At 43.0% G+C, this 21725-nt stretch overlaps 1 protein-coding gene across 4 annotated transcripts in view; it reads left to right on the plus strand.

Annotated features, from left to right (window-relative positions):
- SORT1 (sortilin 1) overlaps positions 1 to 21725 on the plus strand; it is a 71323-nt gene that overhangs the window by 26518 nt on the left and 23080 nt on the right. For 2 of the 4 annotated variants that reach the window (XM_047785116.1, XM_047785113.1), the window contains exons 2-8: positions 786 to 845; positions 2639 to 2712; positions 11580 to 11682; positions 12177 to 12341; positions 15319 to 15392; positions 18184 to 18233; positions 19114 to 19244. In XM_047785116.1, coding sequence (XP_047641072.1) covers positions 786 to 845; positions 2639 to 2712; positions 11580 to 11682; positions 12177 to 12341; positions 15319 to 15392; positions 18184 to 18233; positions 19114 to 19244 — 657 coding nt within the window. The remainder of the gene's footprint in view (positions 1 to 785; positions 846 to 2638; positions 2713 to 11579; positions 11683 to 12176; positions 12342 to 15318; positions 15393 to 18183; positions 18234 to 19113; positions 19245 to 21725) is intronic. The other 2 variants (XM_047785114.1, XM_047785117.1) reach the window with 1 other exon arrangement.

Below are 21725 nucleotides of genomic sequence, written 5' to 3' on the forward strand. Positions count from 1 at the left end.
ATGTCTCTGTGGGATAAGATGATGGGGAACTCCTGTGTTTTCTTTATTATATCCATTATTGTCTACACTTTCTATAATGGGTATATATTATTTTATAAATAGATAAGAAAGTATTTGAAAACCAAAATACAGAAGCACCTGCAATAATTATTAACCTGCATTTTAACATGCTTACCATTTTTTGAATAGAATATACCAGCATTTCCTTTTTTGTCTCCCCTCTCTTACCACAACTCTAGGAAGGTTGTTCTATTGTTATTATTGTTTTGTTACTAAATTTATAAAGTGAAAAAAGAGCATTTACTCTTGCTTCTGTCCCTTGTCACTTTGAGTGAGTTAGCCTAGAAGCAAAAGGAATCGGCTATTAGCTATTCAGCTGTACTGTGAAGGCTGCTTAGAGAAATTTAAATTGTGCTGATCGGGTTACAATTATATCTGTCATTGTGGGCTGTGATCCCTTGTTTTAAAATATCCTAAGAATACTTTATATATATTTAGTTCTGTTGGAGACAGCAATTAGATTAACCCATCTCCCATCTGGTACAGTGAAGAAAACTCATCTGCTTGGCTTACTTTGGATGAGAGAGAATTAAAATTTCTAAGTTATTTGTAATTCAGGTTAAGTAGTTAAATCCTGTCTCTTCCAAATTTTGTTCCAGGAATCCATGTCTCCTTATAGTTATAAACATAGATGACTTTGAAAGTGGTAGTGTTTGGAATTATTTAAAGAAGTCAAAGATCGAAGAGGAGATGTCATTTCTAAATGAATTTTTTTTCCCTTACAGCATGTGTTTGATGATCTCAGTGGCTCGGTGTCCTTGTCCTGGGTTGGGGATAGCACTGGGGTAAGTAATATTCGGAGTCTGTTCATGTGGCCCAGCAAGAAGCTGGTGAAGATTTGGTGAGCTTAAGCACTGGATGTTTTACTTTCTAAAAGTGTTTCTGCCTCAATCGTAGAAAATACATGTTCACAGGATAGACTTTCAGAAAGCTATGGTTTTGCTTTAAAACTGGGAACATCTTTCGGACACCTTATTCCATAAGAGGAAGAGAGGCACCTTTTTAGCTCTCGGTGGCTGGTTGGCATCAAGAGGAGCAAGAGGAAGGAGAAAGTTCTCCGTGCGAGAAGGGGGCCTTGCAGTGCCTGGGGAAGCCTCGGTGTGGAAGCAGAAAACTGCACCTTACACAGCTTGGCATTTTTCCTCCAACTGTATTGTCCCTGTGCCCTTTCCCACAGTTAGTGTTGAAGGACTGTGGTGGCCATGGGCTTCTCATTGTTCAGCTCCATCTGTTGCCCCTTCCCCTACCACTAAGGAGCTACTGTCAGGATTGGGGGAATGGAACAAGGGTCAGTCAGCTCTTCCTTATCCCTCCTAGAAGGTAGCCCATCTCCCAGGAGGGGGATGCTGCAGATTCACTGGCCTCAGGGCTTGGCCTTACCTGGCTCTGTTATTATCCTGCTTGAGCAAGGCTAGGGGCCACAATTCGTGCCCCTTTAGTATCCTGGTAATGTATGGATCATGAATGGATCATGGCGTTGAGGCACGCCATATCAGGAGTTGAAAGAAATGTAATTTTGGTGCTGAACATCAGGGTCATAAGTTAATTAATTTTTAAGCTCCTGGTAGAATTTCTTTAAGCATGTCTCATTTTCTTCTCAAATTCGAGATGTTCCCTAATTTCCATGATTTATTAAGATAGTTGATATCTCCAAGATTCTTATTATGTGGCTGTTTGAGACTCCCTAGCCTCTTATTCTAATCTATCAGAATCTTATGCAATCTTTTTATCTAGAAAAAATATTTTAAAAATTAATTTTGGAGTTCCCGTCATGGCACAGTGGTTAATGAATCTGACTAGGAACCATGAAGTTGCAGGTTCGATCCCTGGCTTTGCCCAGTGGGTTAAGGATCCAGCGTTGCCGTGAGCTGTGGTGTAGGTTGCAGACGCGGCTTGGATCCCATGTTGCTGTGACTCTGGCGTAGGCCGGCGGCTACAGCTCTGATTCGACCCCTAGCCTGGGAACCTCCATATGCTGCGGGAGCAGCCCTAGAAAAGGCAAAAAGACAAAAAAAAAAAATTGGCGTTCCCTTGAGACATAGTGGGTTAAAGAGCTGGCATTGTCACTGTGGCGGCTCAGACTATTGTGGTATAGGTTTGAGCCCTGGTCTGGGAACTTCCACATGCTGTGGCCATGCCCCTCCCAAAAAAATTAATTTCATGGGGAACTAGCAGCAGGGAGAAGAGGAAATGATAGATGTGATAGAGTGACCTCTGTTAGAGCACCCACACTCTTCTAGCCTCTGTAAGCAGAAAGAGAGATGATTCTTCCCTGAGAATATCTTAACAACAATGTGAGTACAAGGTAGTTAAAACCTCCCGTTACTGTAATGTAGAGTCTGTTAGCTCTGTCTCACTGCTTCAAGTGTAGGTGATGGGACCGTCTCAGAATGAGTTGAGGTTTTGAATCATCGTAAGCCCTAATCACTTGGTCCTTCTTGGTTTTCAGATATATTGCAATATAGGCCGCTGTGAAGCAGGGCTGTTGGCAATCTCTCTGATGTTGGTTTAATCCTGTTACATGCAAGCATGTAATTGGACTATCTTTCTTATGGACCACATGCTTTTGTCTCTCCAGATCATCCTAGTCCTGACTACCTTCCATGTACCACTGGTAATTATGACTTTTGGACAGTCCAAGCTGTATCGAAGGTGAGATGCATAGTATATGGCTGGGGCATTTCAGTAACACAATGTGAATGTAATTTCTCTGCTTTTCTAGATATGATGGGGTCTGACAGTGATTTAAAAGATCTTCTAGGAGTTCCCATCATGGCTCAGTGGTTAACGAATCTAACTAGGAATCATGAGGCTGCGGATTCAATCCCTGGCCTCGCTCAGTGTGTTAAGGGTCTGGCGTTGCTGTGAGCTGTGGTGTAGGTCGCAGACACAGCTCAGATCCCGAGTTGCTATGGCTGTGGTGTAGGCCGGTGGCTACAGCTCCAATGAGACCCCTAGCCTGGGAACCTCCATATGCCGCGGGTACGGCCCTAGAAAAAGACAAAGAATAAAAGATCGTCTAGCCATCTTTAATTTTCACCAGACTGTCATGCTCAGCACACTTTTTTTTTTTGTCTTTTTGCTATTTCTTGGGCCGCTCCCGCGGCATATGGAGGTTCCCAGGCTAGGGGTTGAATCGGAGCTGTAGCCACCGGCCTATGCCAGAGCCACAGCAACTCGGGATCCGAGCCGCGTCTGCAACCTACACCACAGCTCACGGCAACGCCGGATCGTTAACCCACTGAGCAAGGGCAGGGACCGAACCCGCAACCTCATGGTTCCTAGTCGGATTCGTTAACCACTGCGCCACGACGGGAACTCCAGCGCACTTTTTAATATCTGCTCAGCAACCTGAAGAAATATGAAGAGGGATCTAGTTCCAAGGAGAATAGGTTGACCTGACTGAGTTACAAAACTGTAAAGGAGATGAAGGAAGAGTCTATATATTTAAATAAATATATTTATTTATTATTATTATTATTTTTTTTTATCTTTTGTCTTTTTAGGGCTGCACCCACGGCATATGGAGGTTCCCAGGCTAGGGGTCGCGTTGGAGCTGTTGCCGCCGACCTATGCCAGAGCTGCAGCAAAGCCAGATCTGAGCCTTGTCTGAGACCTACACCACGGCTCATGGCAACGCTGGATCCTTAACCCACTGAGCGAGGCCAGGGATTTCACCTGCAACCTCATGGTTCCTAGTTGGGTTCGTTAACCGCTGTGCCAAGACGGGAACTGGAGGAGTGTGTGTGTATTTAAATGGATTTTTTTTTTTTTAATCTTTTTGCCTTGTCTAGGGCCACTCCCTCAGCATATGGAGGTTCCCAGACTAAGGGTCCAATCAGAGCTGTAGCTGCCGGCTACACCAGGGCCACAGCAACGCGGGATCCGAGCCGCATCTGTGACCTACACCACAGCTCATGGCAACGCCAGATCCTTAACCCACTGAGCAAGGCCAGGGATCAAACCCGCAACCTCATGATTCCTAGTCAGATTTGTTAACCACTGTGCCACGACAGGAACTCCTTAAATGAGTATTTATTTGAGGGGAGGTGACATAGAGTTTAACCATCTTTCTGTTTATTATGAGCACAAAACAGTTTTTGTTCCCCTGAAGTAACAATCCGTACTGTACCTTCCAAGTGAATATTATTTATCTAACATTTTGAGCCCCAAACAGATTATTTTTAGATCAGGAGGAAGGTTTCAAGATCAGACCTGCCAAAGTGCCTGGTGATAATGATGGTACAGTATGTTCTGGAACCCATAGTCCATATTGTGACATTCACAAGTTTTAGAGTTGTCTTCTCAAAGGTACCCTTGGTTAAAGAGTAGGGTTTTTTCCGTTACTCTTAAGATTCTAAACCAGGTAACTCCAGGAAGTTGCTAATTGTCGTCTCAGTCATTTGTGTCATCCTGTTTTTCCCCTAGAGATCTAAAGAAATTTGACATCCCCGCAGATGACATAGAAATTAACCTCAGGGCCAAAGGATCGCCCAGGAGCCATCCTACTTTCTCGGGGCTCTTTGTTTGAATATTGGCCAAGGTGGGAGTGAACCCATGTTGAAACTGAGAGGGATCACCTTCCTCAATAGGTGACCCTTGACTGCTACTCCTGAGCTTGGAGCTAGCGCTCTCTGCCCTTCAGTACACTGACGTTGGCTTAAAAATAGGCCAAGAAAGGAGTTCCTGTCATGGCTTAGTGGTTAACGAATCCGACTAGGAACTGGGTTTGATCCCTGGCCTCGCTCAGTAGGTTTAGGATCCAGCGTTGCTGTGGCTGTGGTGTAGGCCAGCAGCTGCAGCTCTGATTCAACCCCTAGCCTGGGAATCTCCATATGCCTCAGGTGCAGCCCTAGAAAAGACACACACACACACACAGAAAAAAGGCCAAGAAGGAATTGCCGTTGTGGAATTGTTGTAGGCTCCATGAAGGCAAGGTTGTTAACTAACTGGGGTTCTTCAGCAGCTAGCCGAACAACTGACGCATAGCAGGTGGGCAGTAGTACATATTAATTGAATGAGTGCATACTTGGCATTTTCTAATAATTCTTAGACCAACATCATTTTTTATTTGTTTGATAAGGATTGACAATGTATTTTAGAACCCTAGTTCTAGAAGAGCTGTAATTTTAGGTGATTTTGTTCACTAAATTAAAACAATAGTTGAATCATTTCAGACAGATGAAAAATATTCTGTCTTGGAAGGGGAAAATGCATTGAAAATTTTGTAAATTTAGTGAAAAATTTTAGTAAAATTTTTAGTAAAAATTTTCCAGTTTTTAAAAAATTTTACTGTCATAAAATCTTTATGGTACAGTGTTTCTTACCAACTCATCTTTCTTTAGAAAAGCAATACAACCACATTATAAAACATTTGGAAGTTTTAAAAGAAAAAATTCACCCTAAAGTCAAGCACACTTTAGAGGTTTTTTTGTTTGTTTGTTTTGGGGTTTTTTGTTTTGTTTTGTTTTTTACTGTTTTCGCAGCATATGGAAGTTCCCAGTCTAGGGGTTGAATCAGAGCCACAGCTGCCGGCCTATACCTCAGCCACAGCAATGCAGGATCCGAGCCAAGTCTGTGACCTACACCACAGCTCACAGCAGTGCCAGATCTTTAGCCCACTGAGCAAAGCCAGGGATCGAACCCACATCCTCATGCATACTAGTTGGAATTGTTTCCACTGTGCCACAACGGGAACTCCCAATCTTTAGAGTTTATTATCTTGGTTTTCCCCCTTGAATATTACACCATATGGCTCTATAGTCTTGGGAAGCAAAGTTGCTAAATTTTATTGGCATATAGGCCTGGGGTTGAATCTCAGCATTGTCATTTGTAAGCAGAATGAACTTGGGCAAGTCCTTTGACTTCCCTGGGTCTTTTTTTGTCATCTGTAAAAGGAGGATAATAATAACAGCTACATTAGCGCTCTCGCAAGTTACGCCTTGCGGTACCTGGCATAGGGTAAGAACTTGGTGCTATTAGCTGTTGCCATGCCAATGGTCAGAAATGGCATGTGGTCAGTATATACTGGCACTGTGGTGCCAGCTTTTTAAAATGAATTTATGTAAACCAACTATAATGGAAAAAATAAAAATCATTGGAAAAAAAATGAAAGCCTTCCATACCAGTTGATTAAAAAGTGATTTTGCTTACCCCCATATGCCTCGTGGCATCTGCAAATGTACACACTACCTGCCCCTGCCAACCCGCAAGTCTTACTAATGCCTGGCATTATCAACCATAACCATTCTGAGTGGTCAGTGCTCATACCATGGTATTTTTCATATTCTCTCTGCTAGTAACTTATCATTTTTGTTTGATTGATAGAAGTTACTTATTATTCTCTTGGACACTTAAATTGTAGCTAATTTTTTTCAGTACTGTTAATACTGCTGTGATAAATATCTCACTTATATGCCGTAGAGTATGCTAATAATACTATTTTTTGGTAGCAAATGAAAAACCTCCTCTCTGATTGATCCCTACATGGTTTTTGTTTGTTTTTTGCTTTTAAGGGCCTCACCCACATCATATGGAGGTTCCCAGGCTAGGGGATCGAATCAAGAGATACAGCTGCGGACCCACACCACAGCTCACGGCAACGCCAGATCCTTAACCCACTGAGTGACCTCATGGCTCCTAGTCGGATTCGTTTCCTCTGTGCCACAACGGGAACTCCTGATCCCTATATGTTTTGAAGCCTATTTACTAAACTCCTCCTTGTCCTGGTTGAATTGTCTTCTAAACCTGTTGCTTCAGCCACTTTGCTGTTTGCCTTCTGAATTCACTTTTTAGTCTTCATAGTGCTCTTTAATCATGTGGCTAGAACTGGACCTGACGGGTTCCTGAGTCGTCTCCACGGGGAGTGAAATGTATCTTCAGAACTTTGTTTCCGTATCCTTTTGCTTTTTGGTGTTGTGCCTACTTTGAGACAACCAAAACCAAAACAGAACGGTATCACTGTGTTACTGTTTCATCATCTACCACCATCTGACTCAGCCCTTTTCCATCCTATGACATCTTGTGAGAAACCACTAACATGGACTTGACCAGAGAGTAATCCATTTTTTTCTTTTTCTTTGTGTAGCATAGGATCATATCACTAAGGTTCTTTTTCTTCATATTGCCCAGCAGGGTTGTTTGGTTGGTTGGTTGGTTGGTTGGTTGGTTGGTTTTTACCAAGGTCATTTTGAATATTAATTACTTCCTCTTGGCTATGAAGTGAAAACTCTTCCATAGTTTAAGTGAAAACTCTAAATATGCTTCGTCGTTTGCCTCTTCAGCTGGGCTGGCCTGGTCTGAAGTGACTCATGTTTGTTGGCTACACCAGCCTAGAGGCACGGGTTGCCTCAGAAACGGGAAAAGGGGGAGCAGTTTGATGGGAATGAGTTCTGAATATGCTGAGCTTCTCCAGATGAGAAATAAAAGCCTGTTGAGTCGACTGTGAACACTCTTCTGTCTTTCACAGCTTTAATCATTGTATTATTTATTGGATTATCTTTCTCTACTAAATCTTATGTGTGGTCAGAGGTTCATTTGGGATTCAGATAGAATCGCATGCCATTAGCTATTGTTCAGATAGCTAATCGCATGCTACCTGCTGGAAGTTGTGCTGCCCAGGGGTGCACGGGAGGAGCAGGAATTCATCTCTGTTGCTTGTGCACTACTCTGTGTTAGAGGGAGTATGACTTCAGTCCTTAGGTGGTAAAAAGGGATGGTTGGAAGATTTGGGAAATAAAGTCCCTGGCCATTAATGATGGGGTAAAATTGAATAATACACGAATATCTTCAATTTAAATGAGTCATATTTGAATAGTATAAATTTTGATTCTCTGCTAAGGAATACTCATATAATAAAGTACATTTGCCTCTTACTTGCAGATATGGAGTTAAAAAGGAAATAAACTAGTTATGGTTAAGATGATAATTTTATTATTGGCATCCAAAAGATGTTTGATACTTTTTGGCTTTGTGGCCTCTTGAGTCTAACTTTTCATTGTAAGATTAACTTAGTGAAGCACATGTAAGCATTATTCTACGGCAGAATTCTGTACCAAATTACCATAAAACTACTGGGCTATTTTAGTAGTGATTTCTGTTTCCTGCTGTTCAAATTTTGGAAATTAATAAAGAAATCACCAAGAATTTCACATTAAAGATTACTCCACAGTCAATGTAAGTTTTTCATGATGTTACTTGAGATTTTTTTAAATGAATAACCTAAAGATATGCAACAAATACTAAGGCAGAATTTAGTAAGCCAGCTTCTCCAAGGCATCTCATATGACAGCCTTTTTAATGATTTGTTTGGTTCAGTTTTCACTACAGTAGATCGTTAACGTGACTATAGTAGATTATTAACAATGACCATTAACATATTTTAGTTACAAGAGTAGCGTAAATTGCATTAACATTTTTAATTACAAGATTGGCATGAATTCCATTTACAAGATATATTTTTCTGCTTTTTATTTCTTAAATAAGAAGTTGATTAAAATGTATGATGATGGCATTTTACTGCAGTTTCACTTTTACAAACTTAGGCCATATAAAAATCATAAAACTAGGAGGTTTTCATCACTTAAGAAATAGTCTCATCAGAATACCTATTCTTAGAGTTGTCTTTTCAGTGAAAGCAAGATAAGGACCCCAAATACATACTCATATTCCTTCTGATAAAAAGTTGTGATTTTATTTATAATATTTTACCTTTATTTTCCCACCTGTATTTTATGTATAATTTTCCAATAAGGATAAAATACAATCAAATGTTAAATAAAAACACATAAGGTAGCATTAGACAAGGTTTAAGAAAGAGACCAAGTATTGAGTGTTCAGTTTAATGTAAATTCCAATTCTGCAAGTTTTACCTGGCAGTGTTTTCAGGTCCATGATTCTTTGGGCACATTTTAATAAGCTACAGTCTTCCTATTGATCTTTTAACTGGAAATCTCAGTATAGTCAGTTCTTGTTATTCACAATAGTTGTATTCTGCAAAGTCTCCGTGAATACTGAACTAGTGAATACCGAACCATTACCCTTAGGGGAGAGAGAGAATCAGGTTCCTGCAAACCTCTGGTCACAGCATTCATTTTCATCAGTTGATCAGTACATAACCTTTATGTGTATTTCTGTTTAAAGATGCTTTATGTATACTGTCAATTCATTAACATTGAGCTTATAACCATGCCAGAAAGAAGCTTATCTAACTCACACATTTTCTCCAGAAACACTAAACAGCATTTCAACACTATGCTTGAGGGCTGTTTAAACAGCAAGGCACCAACAAAAGGCACAGAAATGCAAAATGCATGGTACTAAATAGACCATAAGATACTCATGTTTGGTATAAGAGCTGAAACAAGGCAGAGTGTCCCCTTGTTGGACCTCAGCTGGGAACGTGCGTCCTGGGTGATTCAAATTTGTCACTACCTGTGCAGTTCTGAAAATGACTATAAAAGTGCCTTGAGTATTGATTTTAAGGTTACACATTTTAGTGAGTAGAAAGATTTGCAAATAGGGAATCTGCGAATAATGAGGATTAGCTGTATAAACTTTTCAGATTAGTAAAAACTACAATTTTTTTTTTAGGGTTTGTTGTCATCTTTGTTGCTTTTATAATTTATAGTGACTTAATCATGGCAAAAATGAACTAAAGGAATAAAAAAAATGATTATGCCTGAAAGCCAACCAAACAAGGATTCTGTGCTGGTTTGATTGTTGAGAAAAGTGAAACATAATATTTTCTGAGCTTTTGTAGGATTTTTACTGTTACTTTTCATTAAATGTCTGCAGGTCAGATCATATCACAAATTCCTCTATATTGTCAATGAAAAGTGCTCAAAAACAAGGGTGTGGGAGTTTCCACTGTGGCTCAGTGGTAATGAACCCAACTAGTACCCATGAGGATGCAGGTTCAATCCCTGGCCTCACTCAGTGGGTTGAGGATATGGTGTTGCTGTGAGCTGTGGTGCAGGTTGTAGACGCAGCTTGGATCCAGCATCTCAGTGGCTGTGGTGTAGGCTGGCAGCTGCAGCTCCAATTTGACCCCTAGCCTGGAAACTACCATATGCCACAGGTTCAGCCCTAAAAAGCAAACAACACCAACAACAAACAAAAACAAAAAACAAGTCTATGATTCTTGGCTGTTGACCTTTGGGTTGCTGATCAGTCAACATGTATCTTCTGAAAAGAACATGTATCTTCATGCCCTCCTGAGTCCTTCATCTTAGTAGGAATTTTGATGCTGTATCTTACCAGAAGTCCATGGGATGAGTACTTCTTTTTTCCCATTTATTTAAATAATGTCTAGATTTTCCATGTTCTTTGGGGTATTAGGCTCTATTCCAAAAATATGTGCATCTCAGCAGTTTTTTTTTTGTTATTAACATGCATATTCTAATACATATTTATACCACAGATATATGCAAAAGCGATCATTTATTTTGGGTAACCAGAAAGAGCAAATATTAGGATTCATGTGTAGTATTATTATTTTTAAAATGATCTTGTTTCAGAACACAGCTCATAACTAAACACAGAGGAAGGATGGGTTTCAGGGTCGATTCAATCCAGTGTCGTAGTCTCTGCTTCTCTGGAATTGGCTCCGCAGTACTCTCTGCTTAGGCTGGCTTCATCTTCATCTTCATCTCTCATTGTGTCAGAAGGCCTATAGCCTTTTTTTGTTTTGCATTCACATTACTACAGCATGGGGGTTTCTCAGTCTTGGCACTGTAGACATTTGGGGCCAGATGACTCTGTTTGGGGGACTGTCTTGTGTATTGTAGGGTGTTTAGCAGCACCTCTGGCCTCACCTTCTTAGATGCCAGTAGCACCTCTACCCTGAGTTGTGATAATCAAAAATGTCTGCAGATATTACCAAATATTTGCTTGATGCGGTAGAGGAATGGGGCAAAAATATTCTGGTTAAGCATCACTGGTCTAGGGAGTTCCTGTTGTGTCTCAGTGGGTTACGAACCCAACTAGTACCCATGAGGATGTGGGTTCGATCCCTGGCCTCACTCGGTGGGTTAAAGATCTGGGGTTGCTGCGAGCTGTGGTGTAGGTCACAGATGTGGCTCGGATCTGGCATGGCTGTGGCTGGCAGCTGCAGCTCCAGTTCAACCCCTGGGAACTTCCATATGCGGTAGGTGTGGCCCTAAAGAGCAGGGAAAAAAAAAAAAAAGAACCACTGGTCTAAAGGGAAACAGATCATTTCATTAGGTGGCTGTCTTAAACGTGTTCCCCGAGGGGCCCCACTTTCCCCCGTTGTCTGACTGGCTCAGCCTGGGTCACTCTCCCGTTCCTGACCCCATTGCCTGTGAGAGCTTGGAACCTCCTTCCGCTAATCAGCCTGGCACTGGGGGGAAGGGTAGAATCAGCTCGCCTGAAGCTGGGACCTTTGGAGGAGGGCAAGTACTCCGTAAAGTTGGCGAGAGAGCAGTGGAAGCTGAGTAGGAACCCAGCAGTGTCCATGCCCACTCCATTCTAAATTTGTCTTTTTTTCCCCTTCCTCTCAGTGAGGACTATGGAAAGAACTTTAAGGATATTACAAATCTCATCAATAACACCTTCATTCGAACTGAATTTGGCATGGCTATCGGTCCTGAGAACTCTGGGAAGGTGAGTCATTTATACATGTACAACAGTCACAGGTTGATACTTGAATGGTCCGCTGATACACAACAATATGTTTAGTTTACTTTTACTATATTGTAAAATCGAACATAATTCCATGCTGATCACAGCAGAATGGAATTTAGCACACAGCTTCCTTTTTTTAGTCCCTGTCCAAGATGCACCATAATTATTTGGTGGTGGTTTAACATTACAAGGTGTACATCTTAAGACAACATTTTAGCCTTTTGGGAAACTAGCTAATCTCAAACTGACCTGACTCAGCCTCATAGATACAATGCACTACCCCAATTCAGGACAGTAGTTTTGAAAAGACTTAACACTTGAGAAGTAGAGTGTATCAACTAATCTGTTTTTATAATCCTTCTTACTTTTGAAACTGGAATTGTCTTAACAGATGTCTGGTAGAAATGGTGTGAGAACTTCCGGTACTTGTGCAGTGTTAGAGCCTGATTCTGAACTTCCTTCTCCCTGATCAGGTGATTTTAACAGCAGAGGTGTCGGGGGGAAGTCATGGAGGAAGAATCTTCAGATCATCAGATTTTGCAAAGAACTTCATTCAGACCAACCTCCCTTTTCACCCTCTGACTCAGATGATGTATAGCCCTCAGAATTCTGATCATCTCTTAGCCCTCAGCACCGAAGTAAGTCTAGTTGAAGAACTTGTCTTGGTTTTTGCATTTTTATGGTCTCAACATATACTGTCTTCAAAGGACCCTGTAGGTGATGCTTTTATGTTGGACTGTTTTCTGGTGACTTCGTATGGCATGAAGTATGTATTTTTGGCATTTTTTTCCTGTGTGGTAAAGGGTACAATATTCATGTGCTATCTATTCCAGGTAAGTATGATGTCTAATGGCTAGTTGACATTACAGCTTTTAAAAAGTGAGGAGATATGTGCTGTTAGAGTAATGGACTGGGAAACAGTTTAATGTAATCTTTCTTGTGCTGCAAGGGACAGACATGAGTTGTCAAACTCCTAATGTTGTTGTTGTTCCTTTCCTGTGGCCAACCCACATTTTCATAATTTTTTGCTTGGTAGGCCCTTAGTATGTAAAGCTTATTGCTTTCTGTCTTTGGCACCCATGTATTAAATATCCAGAGCCTTAAACCCCTGTACCCTCTCCCACATTCCTATACTCTCCCCAGAAACCAGTGTCTCTCGCTGTCCTTCCCACTTCCTTTCTGAAAGTTCCTGAGGAGCAGCTCAGCTTGTCCTTTCCTGAAGGACCAGCCGCCTTTTTGATGTTAAGGGCCCAGAGTGGCTGGGTTGCTAGACAATGATAGAGTCACAATTATACTTTATGTTTATATGGCTCTCTCGCATCTTATTTCTTAGAGTGTGGTCTGCTGACCAGCAACATCAGATAGAAACCCTGGGAGGCTGGTTTAAGATGCAGATTCCTCAGCCCTGATCCAGATTTAGTTCATCGGTGACTTTTGGTTGTGAGGTGGCTCGTGTTTTTCACCCACTCCCCAGCTGAGCCAGCGCACTAAAATTTGAGAGCCATTGTTGTAATGACCGTTCTGGGGACAGAAATAGGATGAGCAAATATGGACAAGTTGGTCTGAACACACGGAGGGCATAGGAAGGGGGAAGGGCACTTGAAAGAGAGGTCTGAGTTCTGGGTCTCCTGCAGGCAGATCTTTGGGGGCGAGGTGAGGCTCGCGGGCTCAAGGAAGGTCAGAGTTGAGCTTAGCCAAAGGAGCCCAGAGGAAGGAAACTAGCCTGCTGGGGAGCCTTCAGATCTCCAGCGACAATTCCTGGAAGCTGGCCTTCGGCAGCTTGAGCTGAAGGCCCTTCAAGGGAATCAGAGGACCCCTGGAGGAATGGACAAAACCATCCTCATGCCTTTGACCACCCCACCGCCATTACCAAGTACCTGGAGCTTGTTGAGACAGACTATCCTCAGGAAGAGGCAGGCGCAACCTGCCTGAGATTTCTTCCAATTAAGGGTAAGTTTGGAGTGCAGATAATCAGGGTGGAGAAGGTGGACCAATTTGTAATAAAGCGCAAATAGGTGATATTAGGCCCCTCCCTGTTTGTAAGTAAAATCAGGTAAATGAGAGAAGCTGGGAGGCAGGCACTCCTAGAGGGGGAAGAAGAGTGGCGAGTGTGTGGGCAGGGCGCTGCAGACCATTCTGCCCAGACCCGTGCTCCTCTGTCCCATCTCTGCTGGCTCGTGCTGCCAACATCGCTGAAACTGTCCATCTTACCTTTGGAGGTCTCTGCTGCGTTTGAAAGCACCGACCAGTCTCTCCTCTTGGGAATGCTACTTGGCTTGGCTTCTCTGTTGTCTTTCCTAACCACTGCATCTTGGTCTCTTAAACTTTTTCAACCTCCCCTTAAATCCCTATTATTCATTTTACTCTGAGCAGCCCCTTCCACACTTGCCATTTCACTAGCACTTGAACACATAAGATTCTCAAGCCCCTGTTCCTGGTCCAGGCTTCTCCCCAGGGCTGCAGATTCCTCTCTTAGTTAAGCCCCATGGTATCTCTAGCCCGATGGCTCACAGGTCCCTCAAGCTCAGGCTGCTGCTGACTTCTTTGTGCTTTCTCACACTTGTTCCTCCCTTCATCCTTGTGCTGCTTATCCCTCAGCCAGGACCCCAGAGTGTTCAGCTCGCCCTCTCTCTCTCACTCCCCCACATCCTCTCCCTCTCCCCTGCACTCCCACTCACATTCCCACCCTGCCCTAGAGGAAAAGCTCTCCAGTTTTACCAATCTAGTGTCTAAGTTCTTCCTGAGCCTATTCCTCGCAGCCGTGGTTTCAGGCCTCACTAACTCTTAATGAATGAATGTGTCAGTTTGTCACAGCTTTTCCTGCTTCTGGTTTGAGCCCTCTGAAATCCATCTTTCCCATTTTCATCCAAGTATTCCTCTTAAAGAAGGAAAACTGATTGTGTCATTTACCTGCTTCAAGGCCCTCATGTGAAATAAAGAGCAGATTCCTCCGCCGGCCTTGAAGGAGGGCTCTCCCTGAGCAGCCCCACCCGCTCCCGCTTCGGCCCCTCCTTCCTCCACCTCGGAGTCTGTGCTCCTCTACGTCCCAAGGCGTTGGCTCCCTGCACACTCTGGGACGTGTTCACCACCTCTCTGCCTTTGCTTGTATGGGTCTCTCTTTGTGCAATGACATTTCATCTCCCATTTGCCGTCTTTTGGCTACACTGCTCATCCTCTAAGACCCAGTTCAGCTGTCTTCTTCCCAAACCATCTGAGTCAACTCAGAGTCCCTCCTTTCCCTAACCTGACCCCAGAGACCGTGCTTCCATCACACTTAGCGCATGCATCAGACTTTCTTATCTGCACCCTTGTTAAACTGTGAGCTCTGTGAGAGCAGGAAGTGTGTCCTTTGTATCCCCTGTGTAATGTCTGGTATGGTGCCCAGCACGTAGTAGGTACTTTATAAGACTTGTTATTCTGAACTTCCAAGACCCTGAAGGGGCCACCGTGTGTGTGTGTGTGTGTGTGTGTGTGTGTGTGTGGCTTAAGCAGCTTGGATGGAACTTCAGTGTGTGTTTTTACTGTCCTGAATGATTGGATATGAATCATTAAAGATCATATAAGCAGCTGCACAGCTTAAGCTGGAATTTTGATAAGTCATTTATAATCTTTCAGAATGGCCTGTGGGTGTCCAAGAATTTTGGGGGAAAATGGGAAGAAATCCACAAAGCAGTATGTTTGGCCAAATGGTGAGTAACAGAAGATTCCATCTGCACAGAGTCCCAAACCTTTCCTGACAGTGCTGCCAGAAGTCACATGAATAAATATGAAGCACTTACTGGGTGCCAGGTACTCTTCCGGGTGCCATAAGGGCTACGAGAGCGGGGTAGGACACAGACCTTGACCTGGACAAGCTTCTCATTTTGTTGGAACGAAGGCCTTGTATCACTGAGTGTTAGAAGATAAAGTCTAAGACAAGGGCCGGTACTGAGTAACTGTTGTCTGCAAAAGGTTTATTCTCTGTAAATGGTGACTTCAGTTGCAATAACGTAAAATACAGCTTGATTTGGAGCCTTATAAACTTCTGCGCACCCAGATAGACACTCCCTCATCTAGCGATCCTCTCGGTGACGTGCAGTGTAGTGAGGACTCAGGAGGAAAGCTCAAAGCGCTGGCAGGCTGCCAGAGTCCCAGTGTTGCTGCCGCAAACCCATTCACTTCTCTTGGTGCCTCCCACCCCCACCCACATCGGCTTAAAGACAGCACAGTGGAGGAGGCTCTTATTGGGAGTCCAGTCACCTTTATGCTCTCCTGGGTCTGCTGCTGTGCTAGTCGGTGGCTTAACCTCTCTGGGCTTTAGTTTGTTCCTTCTATGAAAAGAGATTTGTTTGGCAAGTTTGGGGCATGGTTGAGCAAGAATGAAGACCTTTCATACCTCAAAATTCTGATCAGGCTCAGACCCTTGTTTAGAGCCTCTTCTTTCTCTTTGACTGATTTCAACCAATTTCTTGATCTGGTTTCCTGTTGATAGCAGGTCACTGCCAGAGGTGGGCATGTGTGTTGGAACAATAAGCATGGGTCAGCTTGAGAGTCTGCTGCCTGGGGGCCACAGGGAGGCGGAGAACTCCAAGAGCAGGCAGAGACAGAGGAGGCAGCAGGATGAGGGGACTTAGTGCTGCGTCAGGAGAGCACACGGGACTGCTTGTGGGAACACTGTCTTGCAGTTTCACACAGCTGATGTTCCCCGCAGGGATCCCTAATCCCAGGGAAGAGTCGATAGTTGATGTCCTCTACTTAGGGAGGTAGGGAGCGTGCAGTATAAAAACTGCCAAATGTGTCTACCAAAATTAACTCCATGGTATCAAGTGGTGCTTAAGTAAAGTGGCATTTTCTGGAATATGCTGGTTAAATGAGGTTTTTACAGCACCACATTGGTACACATGCCATATCTGCTTTTGTTTTGTGAATTTTAATTAATTGTATTTTTATCTTATATGGTGTTAACAGGAAGGAATTTATAAAGCAACTCAGTTAACAAATTGTTTCACTCCTGATGGATCTAAAATATGTAGGATGGGTTCAAATAAGAGCATAATAATTTTGACCATTAAAACTCACCTTTACATACGTATGTCAAACACCACGGTGTACACTTTAAATATCTTATAATTTTAGTTATACCTCAATAAAGCTAAAAGAAGTAAATAGAAAACTCATCTTTAAAACTGAAACGTTTTTAAATGGTATTTTATTTTCTGTCCTATACAGGATTTTTTACTTGTGTAACTTGTTTCTTTGAATAGTGTCGAAAACATAAGATAACTGGGCTGCTGCTAACTGTTTACTCACAGTTTAGATCTTTGGTTTCTTGGAATTTTACAATCTAAGGTTCTGAAGGCACATGCTCTGACTCAGCATTGGTTTTTTTGAGGTATAGTTGATTTACAATAGTGTATTAGTTTCAGGTGTATAACATAGTGATTAAAAATTTTTGTAGATTATACTCCATTTACAGTTATTCTAAAGTATCGGTTATGTTTCCTGTGCTGTACAGGATATCCTGGTCGCTTCCTTATTGTATACATAGTAGCTGTGCCTCTTAATCATCTACCTTTTTCTGGCCCCTCCCCTCCCCCTCTCCCTATTGGTAACCACTAGTTTGTTCTCTACATCTGATCTATAAGCACCATCAGAATCTGAATCTAGTTCCCTACAAACTCCCTTTCCAAGTTAGAATATTAATAATTCAGCCTCTGACATTGTTGTCCACTTGAGATAAAAGAACTAAATTATTTAGTTCATGCACAGCATTGAACTAGGTTCTAAGGGGCAACAGCAAAGCGTCCAACTTAGAACTTGTCGTGAAGAACTCAGTGTCGTAGGAGAGATAAGCATGCAATTAAAATAGCCAGACAGGAGACAAAGGAGTGCCAAGTAGCTGACACAGAGCAGCATGGGCTCTGGAACAGGGTTTTTCAACCTCAGGGCAAAGACGTTTGGACTGGACAATTCTTTGTCGTGAGGGCTGGCTGCAGGGTGTTTAGCAGCATCGTTGGCCTTTCCCACCCTGCTAGTCATACAACCCCCTTCCCCAGTTGTGACAACCAGAACTATTCCTTAGGGAGTAAGGTAACCCCTGGTCAAGAACCACTGTTCTAGAAGTTTGCAGCTCCAGTCAGAGTGGCAGAGATGGCTTCATGGAAGAGCTAGGTCGTAATCTAGAGGCTGAGGATTGTGAGGGTGAGATTTGGCTACATGAGAGAAAAGCGTTCTAAGAAGGAAAACAGTACCAACAAATGCAAGAGGCAGGGTTGAGCAGCAGGCGGAGTTCAGGTAAAGAAGTAGCAGACTGCGGAAAATGCCTGGGACCAGGCTCTGGGGACCTTGCCCACAAGGCTGTGAAAGAATTGAGTGGACAGCGTCTGAGAAGGCCAGTAAGATGGGTGATGTCTCTTAGGCCGGCTTGAGCTAAGTGACTACGGTTGACCGTCTGCTGGCAGTCTTGAACCATGTCCTTCCCCTGTCTTTGCCTCATTATAGGGGATCAGACAGCACCATCTTCTTCACCACCTATGTGAACGGCTCCTGCAGTAAGTATATTTAGTCCCAGAAGAGCGTGTCCTGGTGTCCATTCATGATAGAATATTCTGGTAAGAGGTAGAAGCATCAAAGATCTTCCCATTCCCTCATAATTTTGACACCTAAGGAGAGTTGTTAATGATTTTTAAAATCTTGAAAGAACAACAAAATACTATGCTGTGCCTAGATCAAAGAAAAAATACAAGCCGAACACAGAGATAGTATACTTAATTTTAGCAGTGTATTTACATAAAGTAAATATTAGGCTACAAGCAATAAGAAATTGAAATGCAGAGTGATTTCTGCCAAAGAACATGGATTGTGTTTGTGTTGGTGGAAGCCATTGGCTTTCCAATCAGTGGCACAGTTTCAAAGCAGAAAGCATAATCTTTCATTCGTTCATTCAGCAGATTCCTTTCATTCATTCATTCATTTGAGCATCTGCAGTAGTGTGCTAAACAGTACCTTAAGGATGAAGAGAACAAGACGCCCAAGGCCTGCTCTCATGGAGATTAAAGTCAAGTAGGGATATTGGATGATCAACAGGAAAATAGAAACTCAGACAAAACAACTTAGAATAAGATAATTTCAAGCTGTGTCATGAAGCAAGTAAAGCAGGATGCTATGGCTGTGGCATTTTTATGCAACATTGTATTGGAATTAAGTAAACTGTAGCTTTCTGTCCAGGATAAAACCTCACATGTATAAAGATAAAACCCAAATGGTAATTTTCTGTGTCTAATGCTGTGTCATTTTATATTGTTACTTGATTGACATGCATAGGATTAAAATTTCTTTCACTGTAAAATTAAAAATAAGTCTGAAGCAGCTATTTTGAATGAGAGGCTCACCAGTAAGTGAAATTTTAATGGCTATTTTGTCTTGTTTAAGAAGCTGACCTTGGGGCCCTGGAATTACGGAGAACTTCAGACTTGGGGAAAAGCTTCAAAACCATTGGTGTGAAAATCTACTCATTTGGTCTTGGGGGACGTTTCCTTTTTGCCTCTGTGATGGCTGATAAGGTGGGTGTTTGCCTCTTCTCTTTCCGTTCCAATATTTCTGTAAATATGCCTCAAATAGATAGTAGCTTTTACTACGTGTACTGATGGAGTTTCTTGCCTTTTACAATATTTAATAACACTGTAAGCTCTGAGGGTGATCCTGTTTATAGAAGCTGATTGACTCTCTGGGCTCCTCTCTGCTTTGGCCTGGGTCACCACCTCAATTAGTACCCAGCATGAGGTACTGTATGCAAACCAATTGTGCTCCTGGAGCTCCTGCATCTGAATTCTGGCATATTCAGGTAGGGAGAGAGACACTAGACTAACAACATGATATGGTATCAGGTAATGAGGTTACTGAGTGAAGTAAGTCAGGAAGAGAAAGACAAATAACATATGATGTCACTTATATCTGGAATCTAATATACGGCACAAATGAACCTTTCCACAGAAAAGAAAATCATGGACTTAGAGAATAAACTTGTGGTTGCCAAGAGGGAGGGGGAGGGAGTGGGGTGGTTGGGGAGCTTGGGGTTAATAGATACAAACTATTGCCTTTGGAAGGGATTAGCAGTGAGCTCCTACTGTGTAGCACTGGGAACTGTCTAGCCACTTACGATGGAGCATGAGAATGTGCGAAAATAGAATGAGTACATGTATGTGTAACTGGTCAACATGCTGTACAGTAGAAAAAAAATTGTACTGGGGAAATGACAAAAAATAAATAAACCAAAAAAAAAAAAAAGTTCCCGTCGTGGCACAGTGGAAACAAATCCGACTAGGAACCATGAGGTTGTGGGTTTGATCCCTGGCCTCACTCAGTGGGTTAAGGATCCGGCATGGCCATGAGCTGTGGTGTAGGTCACAGACGTTGCTGCGTTGCTGTGGCTGTGGTGTAGGCTGGTGGCTGTAGCTCTGAGTCCACCCCTACCCTGGGAATCTCCATATGCCGTGGATGTGGCCCTAAAAATAATAATAATAATAACAGGTAATGAGGAAAGCTATGAAGAAACCTAACGCAGAGTAAATACATCGAAAGAGGCAGGAATTGGGGCAGTGCTGTTCGTGATGGGGTGGCTTGGAGGGGCTCTCTGAGACGTAACTGAGGTGAGAGCATAGCCATGTGGATAACCAGGCTGGGGAGACAGTGTGGAGAGCAGAGGCTGGAGCGCTGAAGAAGAGTGAGAAGAGCAGCACGGCTGAAAACCAGGGAGCCCCAGGGAGCACAGGGAGGGCTGGTTGTAATAGAGGGAGCCAGTGGCCAGATCACATGGGGGCCTTCGTAGGTCGTGATGAAGACTCGGCTCCCATTCATTCTTCACGTGTTGGGAAGCAGGGGAATGGTGTGATTTGCCTTCCCTTTTGATGGGCTAGGCCTGCGCAGAACAGCCTAATGGGGCAGGAATGGAAGCAGCAGGAACAGCAGCGAGAGAGACGGTCGGTTGGAGCCGGCTGTTAGCACTAGATGAGGGACGAGTGGTAGGATTATGGATGTATTTTTAAATGTATTGCCAGTAGTGTTTGGGATGGACTAGACATGGATTGTGAGAGCAGATGATTAACCAATGATGATTTTAGGGTCTTTGGCCTGAGCAACTAGGTGAATGGTGGTGCCGTTTACTAAGATGGCAAAGCCTGCAGGAGAAGCAAGTTTGAGGGAGGAAAATCAAGAATTCCGTTTTGGGGTTTCTTGGTGGTGCAGTGGGATTATCATCCAGCATTGTCACTGCTGTGGTTTGGGTTCAATCTCTGGGCTGAGAACATTTGCATGCCGCAGGTGTGGCCACAAAAAAAAAAAAAAAAGATTTGCGTTTTGGATGCAAGATGCCTATTAGCTATCTAGGTGGAAATGTACAACAAGCATTTTGGTATGTGAGTCTCCCCAAATTATTATGGCATTTAAAGCCATGTAACTAGATGGGTATCTTACGGAGGAGTGAGTAGGTCAAGAAAAGGCCGGAGGGCTGAGCACCTGGTGCCCTGAAGCGGCCCAGCACAGAAAGGTGGGAAGGAGACTGGACAGGCCAGCGAAGAGGACTGAGCAGGAGGGCTGGTGAGGTGGGGTAATAGGACAGCATGATGTCATGAGAACCAAGTGAAAGAAACATTTCAAGGAGGAAATGGTCACCTGTATTAAGCTCAGCTGAACTGGAGTGAAATGAGTCCTCAGAATTATCCGTTGGAGTTGGCAAAATATAGGTTGTTGGTAACCTTGATGAAAGCCATTTCCTTGGAGGGAGGAGTGAGGTTAAAAAAACTGACTGGAGTGGGTTCCGAGAGAATAGGAGATGGGGAAGTAGATACAGTAACTGCAAATCATTCCCTCGAGCAATTTTGTAATAATCCTCCCAACAACCCCGTAAGCTATACTGGTATCTCGGTTTTTATTTGAGGAAATTGAGTAACTTGCCTAGGGTCACCCAGAGATGGAACCTGGGGAAATCAGACTGTCTGATTCCAGAGGTAGCTGCCTACATACTATACTGCTGCTGTCTACAAAAT

Source organism: Phacochoerus africanus, chromosome 6 (assembly GCF_016906955.1).
Source record: "Phacochoerus africanus isolate WHEZ1 chromosome 6, ROS_Pafr_v1, whole genome shotgun sequence".
In the NCBI taxonomy this organism is placed as follows: domain Eukaryota; kingdom Metazoa; phylum Chordata; class Mammalia; order Artiodactyla; family Suidae; genus Phacochoerus; species Phacochoerus africanus.